Source organism: Monopterus albus, unplaced genomic scaffold (assembly GCF_001952655.1).
Source record: "Monopterus albus unplaced genomic scaffold, M_albus_1.0 scaffold172.1, whole genome shotgun sequence".
NCBI lineage: Eukaryota > Metazoa > Chordata > Actinopteri > Synbranchiformes > Synbranchidae > Monopterus > Monopterus albus.
The window spans coordinates 1,434,856-1,447,876 of NW_018128052.1; the positions used below are offsets into that span (position 1 = coordinate 1,434,856).

At 41.3% G+C, this 13,021-nt stretch overlaps 1 protein-coding gene across 1 annotated transcript in view; it reads left to right on the plus strand.

The window, feature by feature from the left end:
- Positions 1-13,021, plus strand: part of LOC109969251 (dynein heavy chain 11, axonemal-like) — a 42,078-nt gene that overhangs the window by 3,895 nt on the left and 25,162 nt on the right. Inside the window, 31 exon segments of the mRNA XM_020615977.1 lie at positions 1-83; positions 174-407; positions 709-876; positions 1,292-1,408; positions 1,659-1,796; positions 2,537-2,661; positions 2,871-3,066; positions 3,849-3,953; positions 4,101-4,292; positions 4,691-4,891; positions 5,002-5,337; positions 5,468-5,545; positions 5,628-5,683; positions 5,787-5,907; positions 6,004-6,173; positions 7,619-7,841; positions 7,938-8,054; positions 8,254-8,340; positions 8,498-8,656; positions 8,944-9,027; positions 9,130-9,288; positions 9,539-9,661; positions 10,054-10,176; positions 10,364-10,588; positions 10,716-10,934; positions 11,480-11,647; positions 11,874-11,999; positions 12,092-12,199; positions 12,289-12,420; positions 12,495-12,655; positions 12,843-12,999. The exon segment at positions 1-83 is cut by the window's left edge and continues 53 nt beyond it. Coding sequence (XP_020471633.1) covers positions 1-83; positions 174-407; positions 709-876; positions 1,292-1,408; positions 1,659-1,796; positions 2,537-2,661; positions 2,871-3,066; positions 3,849-3,953; positions 4,101-4,292; positions 4,691-4,891; positions 5,002-5,337; positions 5,468-5,545; positions 5,628-5,683; positions 5,787-5,907; positions 6,004-6,173; positions 7,619-7,841; positions 7,938-8,054; positions 8,254-8,340; positions 8,498-8,656; positions 8,944-9,027; positions 9,130-9,288; positions 9,539-9,661; positions 10,054-10,176; positions 10,364-10,588; positions 10,716-10,934; positions 11,480-11,647; positions 11,874-11,999; positions 12,092-12,199; positions 12,289-12,420; positions 12,495-12,655; positions 12,843-12,999 — 4,691 coding nt within the window.

A 13,021-nucleotide genomic window follows, 5' to 3' on the forward strand; every position in this document is an offset into this window, starting at 1 on the left:
TCTGGAGCTGTTCTAAGTACTACTGCACTCCAAAGCGCATTGTGGTCCTCCTGCAGGAGTTCTGTAACCTGATCATTGAAAAGGTACAGTAGTGCATCTTTATGTGAAAAAGAGAGCTAAGAGTAATGAACTGACCTGGATAACTTTTCATCCGAATTGTTGTTTGTCTCCAGGCCGTTGGATACCTTATTCCAGAAGAACTGTTTAAAATGGAGCTTGAGGAGGGGGTGGAGAGAGTACAGATAACCATCTCAGTTTTGCGCAACTTGAAGCAATTGTTTCACACCTACCGCCAGAGTATCCCCAAGTACTACAAACACAGTCAGACCATCAAGCTGTGGGACTTTCCGGCTACACTTGTATTCCAGCGTTCAGACCGCATTATGGAAAGGCTGCTCATGACTGAAGTGCGTGGGTTGACTAGCATCGCTCTGTGTGTGTGTGTGTGTGTGTGTGTGTGTGTGTGTTGGATTTAAGGAAAATTTTGAAGTGTGCATATGTGGATGTTATTCCTAAGGAAATGGTTTTCCCCAAGAAGACTAATTTTCAACATATTTAAATCAGTTAAACTGTTGTATAAACATTTTAAACGTGTAGTTTTGATTTGTTGTCTTATCAGAACCACCACCTCACATGAACTATTTTTAACTATCTAAACCTGCATCTTAGTTCCCTGACTCATCTGTGCATTTTCCCTCTCATCCAAAGGAACTTTTTGCCACAGCACTGGACTTTCTGAAGCTAGAGAAGGTTGAACTGGGTGGATCCAGAGGAAAAATCCTCAGTGAGGTGGTCTTCAGCATGAACGAGGAGTTTCAGGACCGCTGGCGAGCTCTCAGAGAGAGCAAATATGACCCATTGGATTGTACTAACAATGTGAGGTCTAGTGAGGTTGTTGCAGTTTTTTTAATATCACCCATTATAATTAATATGCCCCAAACCACTGTGATTCACAGCCATTTATAAGTGCCACTGACAGGCAAAGCTGAATAATAAAAAGTAACAATTCCATATTGTTTTTCAGGCCAGCAGTACAGTGATTAAAAACATAGCTAAGCAAAGTATTTGCTGAGCAACACACACAAACCAGTGGCCGCAGTCATTATTAGTTACTTCATCAATATTTAATTTAGTAGAAATTTTACTGCTATATCCACTGAGCTGAGGAAAATTTTAATTACTGTAATGTAATGGAATAAAAGATTGGCTGAATAATAAAAGCAGAGTCAAAGCTTTATAATATAGGAGAAGGAATAGGGAATATCCATCATTTTCTGTTTCTTGTGTCCAGGATTTTGTGCATCATTACAGATGTTTCATGGAGCAGAACAGAGATTTTGACCAGAGGCTTGGGACTGTCCTCAATCTGGCTTTCCAGCACTCCAGAAACCTGAATTCCACCTTTAAGGTATAGGTATTGCATCGCGACTCCTCAAACAGTTCTATTACTGCCAGTATACTTGCAGACCACTGTAGACAACAAAGGCACTTAGAGTGTGCTGCCATAATCACATTTCTCTCATCTGAAGAGCATTTTGTTCTTATTGGTCTAAATTAAAAATCAGGGAATTGCCAAAGTATGTCACGGCAATAGCTTTGTACTATGTTAAGGCCTGTACACTGTCTCAGCACTGTGTTGTTGTGTGTGTCTGATTTAGTTGTTGAAGATCTTCAGCACCCTGCTTGAGAGGCCCGGGATCCGTCACCTTTTTGCCCCCAACTACAATGTGTTGTTGGCCATGTTCAACCAGGAAATGGATCACTGTCAGTTTATATTTGATCAACACCGAGAAGCGGTGAGAGACGATGTGCAGAAAGAAGTCATTCTCAAAGACCTGGAAGTTTGAATATTAACACACTTTCTACAGATAATACTAACGTACAGCCATAGGATGAGAGAGGCAAAGCCAGTTAACCACACTGTAGTTAGTTTAATATGACACATATGGCATTATAATTCACACATGTGGCTAAATGTGTGCTACTGTACAGACCAGTGTTGTTGTCAAGCCACTAAACTGAGCTGAGTCTCAAGTCCCCGGTGTTTGAGTCAGAGTCACCAAAGAATAGTCTGAGTCGAGTTCCCATTACTGGAGTACATTAAACAGGGTTGACAGAGCTCTCACTATTTTAAAAGGAGTTTACTTACTGTGCAACACAGTAGTCAAACAAATGCACTTGTAAGCAGACACAAACTACTTAAAACAGTGTGGATTTCTTTTCTTTTCTTTTCTTTTTTTTGATATTATGGACTTTGGATGTACATCAAACACACTGCCTTATCTAGAATAGTTGGGGAAAAAAGGTTGGCAGCATTATGTTATGTTGTGGCCCATTACAAAAAAAGTCCTCATCTCCAACTTCCAAATCCAAACGCAATCAATGCTTAAGTCCAAGTTGAGTCCTGAAAATCATCAAGTCCAAGTGTTGGACTCAAGCACTTTAACACTGGTACAAACATGTTTGGAAAGTGTTGACTTCAGTTAATAAATATGACACAGCCACTAGCCAAAGTAAATGACCCTTTGTGTTTCAGCTGCAGTCAGGCGGTGCTGTCCTAGGCAAGAATATGCCCCTAGTGGCCGGCAACCTCAAATGGTCCCAGGAGCTTCGGAGTCGCATCCTCACCAACAGGAGCAATCTCTGCGAGCTGTCGCATATGTATGAGCCCAGTGCATCTAACTAATTTTTTACACTGACGGTTACTTTGCAAGGTTTTATAGCAGCATGTATCTCTGATACTGGCTCATACAGTTGCAATAGAGGAGGTATCAGGTTTCAAAAACACTATTAATCTTGTTTTGGAATGAAGTTCTAGCATACCCACCCTAATAATATGATATACTTATGAAATATACTCTGCCCTCCAGACCTCTGGGATGTACTGCAGCAGACGATGCCCTCCGGAAGTGTGAGTATGTTCTTGTGGCTCTGGAGCAGCAAGATGAGGAGTTGTTCTCAGAGTGGACTGAGGGCCTGGAGGAAATCTGTCAAAAACATCTGGGGGAACCACTGCTCACGCTAGACACCAAGACGGGCCTGTTCCAGGTCAACTTCAGTCCTGCTGTAAGCGCAAGGAATATGCACTCACCAGTAGGCATATTAACCAGAGTTCAAAATTAGTCGTATCTAACTGTGTTGAGTGCACAGAGTTTTGTCTGGTGTTCTGGTGCAGAAGTGTGCCTGCTAACATGTCAGACTGGTGATTTTGCATACAGTGAACTGTAGTGGATCATTTAAGGCAAACATTTCAATATGTAAATCCATTCTATAATCATCCGTGGCAAAGTGGATTTTATACCAAAATACAGATACAAAATAATTTAAGTATACAATATACATTTATGCTGAAACACATCACTTATTGCTGCAGTACATTATTGATTTAGGCTGTGCTAAATGCATTAAAGCTTTACAGTTGTTTCATTTTCTTTTCCCAACATTCAGTTGCTGGTGTGTAGCAACAGTGGTTTGTTTTTAATAAACAGAGGAACCGTTTTTTTTTTTTTTTGCACTAGCAGCAATAACCACTGTGTGAACAGACAAAGAAAATCACAAAACATCATCAGAATAAACATGACAAAGGCTTCTCCAAAAAAGCACAGCAGAAATGAATATGTATAACCTGTACTGTAACACAAGGATAAATAATTTATCTTATGTTCATTTTTCTAATGTTCTGGGTATGTGTACTTCATTATCTACCATTCAGCTATTTATGTGTCTGACTGAGCTCTTCAGTTTAAGATGCTGATCCTATCCAGATTTTTGCTGTCAAAAGGAAATAAAACTATGAACTACAACCGTAAACTCATCAAATTGTTTGACATTTTCTTTTCTCTCCTCAGTTGACATCAGTGCTAAGGGAGGTGAAGTATCTGGGCATGTTGAAGTACCAAAACATTCCCAAAGCAGCTCTCCATCTCCACTCCAAAAGCGAGAGAATCCACATGGTGAGTACAGTAAAAAGGCTTCCAGTCTTGCACTAGATGTAGTGCCAAACATTTGTGAGCGTTGTAGCTATAAATTGTTTATTGACCTGTCAAACATAAGAAGAATTCTCGGAAGTGGAAGTGTTAACACTGCATTATCTCTTATAGTACACACAAACGCTGACCTTGGTGACTCAGTGGTACAACCAGCTCCACAGTACCATCCTGGCTGTAGAGCTGGGACTGGTAAAAGACGAGATCGATGGGATGAAACAGCAGCTAGCTCCAGCCCTCCAGGACCTTACCTGGGCTCAGGATGACTTATGGGACTACATTCAGAGAACACAAGACCTAGTAAAGGTACATTTGTTTTCTTGTACAAGGTACATTTCTTGTGTATTTTAAAGAAATATTGTGACTGTATTGTCAAAAAACAACAGTTGCAAGGTAATGCTAGGAAGCAGTTTTTTCCAGTATGTGTCAATACTATTTTACAGCATAATTCTGCTATATTTAGAGCCAGTCTCAGGTGCATTCTCAGCTGAAAAACTCTGGTAGATTTACTTAATAGCATTATTAAAAGCTGCTATGAAACAGTTGTCTGCTATTGTGGCACGAAACTGGATACCCACCCCATGTGATCCAGGGCAGTTTTACTCAAGTACAGCACACACCCCTAAAAATAAAAGCAACATGCAGCTGTTGATCAAGGATTGGTGCAATAATTGGTAATAGTCATTCTCTCTTGCTTTCACCAGAGCATTTCTAGTCATGTTCAGAAGAGCAAAGCTAATGTGGAGGATATCCAGGCCCTTATGGGTAAATTCAGCCACCGGGCATTTATCACCAAAAACAGCCATGATTCTTCTCTCCTCATCTTCTCTGACATTGAAGAGAGTGTTTCCAAGCAGTATGCTCTCATCACCAGCACAGGGGAGCAGATACACAAACTTATGCAGGTATATACTATACATATTAACATCTGCAGAGCCGATATTCATAGCTGTGGTTTTCCTAGATGTTTTTTTCTGAACTCCCTCTAACACATCACTTATCCTATGTGCTCTAGGAGAATCATTCTTTACTTAGGGTGAAAGACCTGACCAGCAGTGAGTGGCAGGCCTACACGAGCTATGTGGATCAGATGATCCTGACAGGCTTCTCCAGTGCAGTACGCTGCTCTCTGCAGTACATCATAGACAACACAGATGCAGCCCAGTGCATTACACCACTATTTGAGATCCAGATGGTCCTCAAAAACAGTGAGATGACTTTTGACCCTTCACTGGACTTCAGTCACAGTGGGAACTTCTATGATATCGTGGAAAAGATGGTGGCCAGTATTACACACATGGCATCCTTCATTCCTCGAGTGGCAAGTCATAAACAGATGGATAACTATCAGGTACTGTACAGATTAGATTACAGGTTTATACACAGTGTGTGTGCATACTGTATACACATAGAAAATTATATCTGGCTGCTGACAGACTTTATCACTGCCACATCATCTGTCTTGTTTGCTCATTTTGTAGTATGACATAAATGAAATGGAGGATTTGTCAGAGATGCGCCATGTGATCCTCACACGGACGCGTACAGCTATCGCTAACGTGAGTTTTTGATTACTGTCCACACATGAAGGCTAATTTATTATGCTTTCAACCTTCCAAATGGAAAGATTGTGATTTTCAGGTCAAGGAATACCAGGGATCATTTGCCAGCTACCGCTACCTCTGGAATGATGACAGGTCAAATATGGCTTTTTGTTGTTACCTGAAAAATGACAATGAGTCTGGGATGAGTTTGGTCAAAAAAAGCAAAGCCATTTTTTTGTTTATTAACTTGTCACAGGTGGGAATTCATGAGGCAGTTTCTGCTTTATGGTCATGTATTAAGTAGAGAAGAAGCCGAGCTGTATGCAGACTATGAACTGAAAAAAAACCCACCCACCCTGGATCAGTTCAAAGAACAGGTGTGTTTCACCAGCCTTGGATCTTTATGTATTTCACCATAACTGAGTGTTTGTTTAATGGATAAGTTCAATGCAACCACATCCCCATCATTCCAGATCAACCTGTTTGAGTCCCTGTATGCACGAGTTGGCAAGATGGAGGACAGGAAGGTGTTTTGTGGCTGGCTGCAGCTGGACATCAGACCCTTCAAGCACACACTGATGAATGTCATCAAGAGGTGGAGCTGGATGTTCAAGGAGCACCTGCTCAACCACGTAAACCAAAAGTGAGATATGAGCATGCACAAGAACAGGCATATGGAAACACACTGTATATGTTTAGCACTCTAAATGGATACACGCATGCGTACATGACAGGGTCAGAATATTAAGAACACCTCTAAATATGTTGTAGTCCTGTACAACACCAGCTTTAACTATGACCTCAATAATAAACATATAATTTCATTTATACATTTAAGGAAATTTTACCAAAAGCTGAAACATTTTGAGGTTCATAAACAGAGATGTTAAAGCAGAAATGCTGCAATGAATTCCATACAACTGTGTTTGTGTGTGTGTAGTCTGATCTGTAAAGTTACAAACTATGGTTTGGTGGATCTGTTTGCAATACAACATACAGGTTTAAGTTAAAGAGCATGTGCTTGTACAGCTGTTTAAGGGCAATGTGCAGAGATATTTTAGGCCACTGCATTGGAAACAGTAGCAACTGTGCACCTTTTATTATAGTAGGTCTACATGGCTACATTATCTGTTCAGAATGAAACTCCAAGGAATATTAAGCTGACAGTCAGCTGAAACATGGACATATTAAGGAGAAAATGGAGGAAAGGACATCTAATTTCTCTTAATTGCTCTAATGGGTGCAGTTATTTTATTCTTTTGGCATCATGATGACAGAATGACCAGCATCATTTCTGGCACAGTCAAAAATAAAGATAACTGTATAGCTTACAGTCTATAACTTCTGCATTTACAGTATATACACTGCACATTAATTGTCTAAAAATAAATGCATGTATACAGGCAATAATATTTCCATACTGCTGATTTAGCATCTGTGATATTTCCTATAGCAGAGAAAATAACAGCCTTTTACAGCCTCTGAGATCTTACAGCTTGTACACAGAGCCATACATTACATCCCTCAAGCTGCTAACACAGACCTCACAGACTTGGCTATTTCATACGGAGCAGTGTTAGCTTAATTGACACGTACTCTGAGCTAAAAATAGGGCATAGATGTAGCGAACCTAGACAACAGAGAAGTTCACCAACTGTTTGTAAAAGGTTGATGTTACCAAGCACTGTTAAAGAATGAATAACATAAAATTCTACAAGGTGTTATGCCGACTTACATGTCACTACCATGGAGGTTTTATGAGGGACGCTCTCGACTTAATACATCCATAAAACACACAACTGTGTGAATGGCTGAACATGAACAAATGAATTTCTTGGTAACCATTTCCTGAGATCTCTCATCACATCTGACAGACTTGAGAAGATCTGATGGAGTTAAGATCTCCCTCACATCTGCTGAGAGCACACCAGCCACACTATGTATCTATGGCAAATACAGAGGTCATCACGGCCAGAGGCAAGGGCAATAACGCCCATGGCTGCAAGGCGGTCATGAAATTTTTGCCCTGTGTGCCAGTCCCCTACACTCAGAAACCTAACATCATCCTCCTTCCTCTCTGTCCTGCAGCGTGAGGGAATTATCCTCTTTTGTCCAGGACACAGCCTGTGGTCTTTCTAAAAAGGTGTCAAGTGGCGACTATGCAGGCCTTGTGGATATCATGGGACACCTCATGGCCATACGAGACAGACAGATCAGCAACGAGCGCCACTTCAAACCTCTCAAGTCAACTGCTGAGCTCCTCAAGACCTACGAGCAGCAACTGCCTGAGAGTGTCTACACACAGCTTGAAGTGTGTACCAGTGCACAAATACACACATTTCCAAGGATGCAGATACAGACATCTATCAGTACACTACATTATTTACTTTATCGCCCCAAAACACAGGAGCTGCCAGAGAAGTGGAAGAGTCTCAGGAAAATTGCGTTCACAGTCAAACATGAGGTTGCACCTCTACAATCAAATGAAGTCTCAGTTATACGCAGGAAATGTGTTCGGTTTGAGGTGAGGCTGTCTGTGTGAGCAGGGTCAGATGTCAGTGTTAACAAAGAGCTCAGTGTCTGAACCTGCTCATGTTCTGTCCTGCATTATATATGACTGGCACCACTCCCTGCAGTGTGTACTGTTACAGATGCAGAGGTGAAGGCAGATACCTGCCACTTCTGTGAATACGAGATGTGCAGTTTTTTCTCTCATATTTTAGGTCAAACAGTATGAGTTCAGAGAACAGTTTCGTGCTGAATCCATCTTTAAGATCAGTGTGAAGGAGCCATATAAACTAATTGATAAGGTGAGAAAAGTATGTATGATCATCTATTCAAAACTAAAAGCTCAAAGGTCATTATTGGCAAAGTCATACACAGTATATGACTGAATATAAACATGCATTTGGTTGTTTGTTTTTTTTAAGTACATTTCTACTGTAGAGTATTTCAAAATGTTTGCAGTCTAATCGGGAGGTGGCAGTGATGGAGACAGAAATGAAGAAGCTGCAGGATACGGCTGCTCTATTTGAGGTTAGCTTCCCAGACTACAAGCAGCTGCGCCAGTGTCGCTGTGACATCATACTGGTCAAAGCAGTCTGGGATATGGTCATCTTTGTTAAGGTATGCATGAATCATCACAATACAAACAGGTTGGCTTTTTAAATTTCTTTTCTGTGATCGAGCTCCATAGATTCATCATTAATGCAGGCCAGGGTCAGCATAGTAAAGCTCAGCCTTTGACTGCGAGTTAGTTTCCACACCCTAGGTACCCACATCATATCACACCTGTAGATGTTTTTTGGAGTTGGCGCTGGCTTCCTTTAGAATGTAGGGGAAAAGAGCTTTTACTCAGTAAAGTTAATTAGAGATTCACATATTAAATGTTGCCATTCTCCTCTCCATGCTAGACCAGTATAGAGGATTGGACCAAGACTCCATGGAAGGAGATCAACGTTGAGCAGATGGATATGGAGCTCAGACGGTTTGCCAAAGTATGACAGCCTTACATGGACAGAAATAATCTTACATTTTTGCTAGGGTTGAGAAAAAGAGTGATCTTCTGTCATAATTTATATGTGTCTTGCATATTCAAGGAGATGAAGATGTTGGATAAGGAGGTGCGTGTGTGGAAGGTCTACATGGGTCTGGAGTCGACTGTGAAGAACCTGTTGACCTCTCTGAGAGCTGTCAATGAGCTGCAGAACTCTGCTGTCAGGGAGAGACACTGGCAACAGCTTATGAACACCACCGGGGTGTGATATTATCTCTTCTGCTGCTTCACAGTGTCTCATACCATCTGATTTAATAATGTTCCATCAGCGATCATGTTCTGTGCTATATACTTGTTTAGATCTGTCTTTTCAGTCTAGTCTCCATGTGCTGTGCCTTCATTCATCTATCCAGCAGACTCCTGTAATGACAAGCACAGTTCACTGAACCCAATTATCCTGATGTGAAATCTGATCCCAGTCATGGTTGCCATGTATTCCTTTTGGTCCACAGGTCAGTTTTGTGATGGGGAAGGGCACCACTCTTGGGGACCTTTTGGAATTACAGCTTCACCGTGTGGAGGATGAGGTTAAAAACATAGTGGACAAGGCTGTGAAAGAAATGGCCATAGAGAAGGTGAGAATCATGGAGAGTTACGAGTAATAAATTCTCATCCATGTTGAACCTGTTGCTCTCTCCCTGGGTGTCCATCTCATGTGGTGTATCACGAGGCTCCATATTAGACCATATTTAGCTTTCTTTACTGTTTCATTTGTGGTTTAAAATATATGAATTAATTGATAACTAGAGGCTAGTTCATCTGAAGTGGACTTATAAAGAACAAGGTAAGGTAATGCAGAGATAACAATACAAATATACATTACACAATTACAAAAGTACTTTATACAAATACATTACAAACTTAGGAACATCCTGGCATTTTTGTGCCACTGATCATTTTGATGTTTTCAATATGCTTCAAATAACAAACCACATTTTGAGAAGAAACAAGTTCTACTTTTGCCTAGGTTTTGGCAGAAATAACTCGGACATGGAGTGTCATGTCATTGTCATACGAGACTCATACCAGCACAGGAATCCCTCTGCTCAAAGCAGATGAGAATCTGATTGAGACACTGGAGGACAACCAGGTGAGACTGTGTTGACTATGCTTATTCTCCACATCATGTGATATGTAGGGGTTTTTTTCTTCAGTAGTTGACTATTTATATACTGTACCCTGTTTGATAGAGAACATCAGGTTTAATTTGTATTAAAGCTCATCAGATCCACTTCTTACAGGCATCATGAGAATCTTCATCTTTCATTTCATTTTAGGTACAACTGCAGAACATCCTGATGAGTAAGTATGTAGATTATTTCCAGCCAGAGGTGAGTGGATGGCAGAGGAAGCTGATGGTGGCTGACCTGGTCATCTCCACCTGGATGTCGGTCCAGAGGACCTGGGCCCACCTTAACAGCATCTTCACCAACAGTCACGACATCCGTAACCAGCTTGCCAGTGACGCAGAGCGCTTTCAGGGAATACATGCTGACTTTCAGGTAACACATGTACGGTAGGTGTAGCAGGTGCCTTTGTTGACTAAAAACTGTACATCCTTCTCACTGTACCATTACTATACTTCCCTTCCATTTTATTTGCTTTTTCATTGCCTCTTCTCTCACCCAGAGCTTGATGTCTGAGATGGTGCAGGACAGTAATGTGGTGGAAGTGACCAACAAGCAAGGTTTCCTGGAGAACTTGGAGACTTTGCAGCAGAGGCTGTCTGTGTGTGAGAAGGCCTTAGCAGAGTACCTTGAGACCAAGAGGCTCACTTTCCCCAGATTTTACTTTGTCTCTGCCTCAGACCTGTTGGAGATTGTCTCCAAGGGAACGCAGCCCAAGCAGGTGACAGATTACAATTTTGTTTTCCAAGAGAGCGCATATAAAGAGAAGGCATTGTTGTTATCAATTCAATATGTTATTTAGATCTTGTCTTAGTGTTTTGGGGTGGAGAATGTTTATAAAGATAGGAATGAAAGACAATGTGGAAATTTGACATTGATTTGTTTTCTTTTTCATTTTCTCAAATTGCATTCCAAAGATTATGGTTTGTAAACAATATATAATAACCTTGAAAATGGATATGAAACCATAGCCTGCCTGGGTGTGTGTGTTCATGCCTGGAACTGTATTACTCACACTGTGAGAACTGAAACCTGTTTACACACTCTCACTGTGGGGCCTCAGGCTTCCTAGATGCTGGTCCCCACCATGAAATCGCCACATTTTAGAATGATAACTTAGTTTAAGCTTAGGGTAAGGTTAGGGGTAGGGAGGTGACGGTTATGGTAAAGGTCATGGCAAGTCTCCAGTAAATGAATCTAAGTCAATACAAAGTCCCTATAAGGGGTAAAAACAAATATGTTTGTGTGCATGTGTGTGTTTTCCAGGTGACCCGACACTTATTGAAGCTGTTCGACAATATAGCAGATCTTCGCTTCAAGGACTCAGACAGAGGTGGAGGAGCGGAGGAGGATGGGGAGGCAGTTGCTATAGGGATGTACAGCCGAGAGGGAGAATATGTTCCATTCTCTGAGCCATGTGTCTGTGAAGGACAGGTACTGAAAAAACAAAACTGATTCATGTGTGTGTGTGTGTGTCTGTGTGCGCAAATCTAAGTACTATGTTACAGCAATAACAAACAACTTTGTCAATTATCGTTTTTTTTTATATGTGCAGTAAGTATACATGTGTAATCGCTTTCATGTTTTTGGAAACAATATATAGAGTGGAATTTTATTTGTATTGTATTTATTTTTTGTACATTTGGTGTCTTTCTTCCAGGCAGAATGTTGGTTGGGTGCTTTAGAGAGTACTATGCGCTGTACGGTTCGGAAGGAGATCCAGGAGGCCGTAGCTGCCTATGAAGACAAACCACGAGACCAGTGGCTTTTTGACTACCCTGCACAGGTCTGTTCATCTATAATCTGCAGAATTACTACATTAACTTTATGAACATGTAAATAATCTGTTGTCAGCATCTGTTTTCCTTCCACCCATAGGTTGGTTTGACTGGTTGTCAGGTGTGGTGGGCAACAGATGTGGGCATTGCCTTTGAGAGGGTGGAGCAGGGATTTGAGACAGCCCTCAAAGACTACAACAGAAAACAGGTAGTACTAGCTCACAGTGTACCTTTACACCCCTCCTGAACATACTTGTTGGTTCGTTCAGTGATGTCTGGTGAATTATGGTTTCCTAGATCACACAGCTGAACTCACTGATCCACATGCTGCTTGGAGATTTAACTCCCAGAGACAGACAGAAAATTATGACTGTCTGTACAATTGATGTCCACGCTCGAGATGTGGTCGCCGGTCTCATAAGTCAGAAGGTAATGCTTAAATAAGATGAATGATGCATTATATAAACATGATGACTTTCCCATTTGTATTATGCTTCTCTTAGGTGACAACAGGCCAGGCTTTTGCATGGCTGTCCCAGTTACGCCATCGCTGGGATGATAAAAGCAGACACTGTTACATCAACATCTGTGATGCTCAGTTCCAGTTCAGCTATGAATATCTGGGGAACACTAACAGACTGGTCATCACTCCACTCACTGACAGGTACACACATACTGTACATGGATTGCACACATTTTTAAAGATGTTGCTTTAAAGAGAGAGGTAGAATGTGACCTTTGTTTAGAAAGGGTGAACACAGACTAATTATTTTCTTCAGTAGCAACAATCAAGGTGATCATAAGCCCTTAACACTTAAAAATGTTTTATGTCTCAACCCTTCTTCTGTCAGGTGTTACATAACCCTGACCCAGTCCCTCCATCTGACTATGAGCGGTGCCCCATCAGGCCCAGCTGGCACTGGTAAGACAGAGACTACAAAGGATCTTGGACGTTCCCTGGGCATCAAGGTATATGTGTTCAACTGTTCAGAGCAGATGGACTACAAGGTACCACGGACTGTATAGAGAC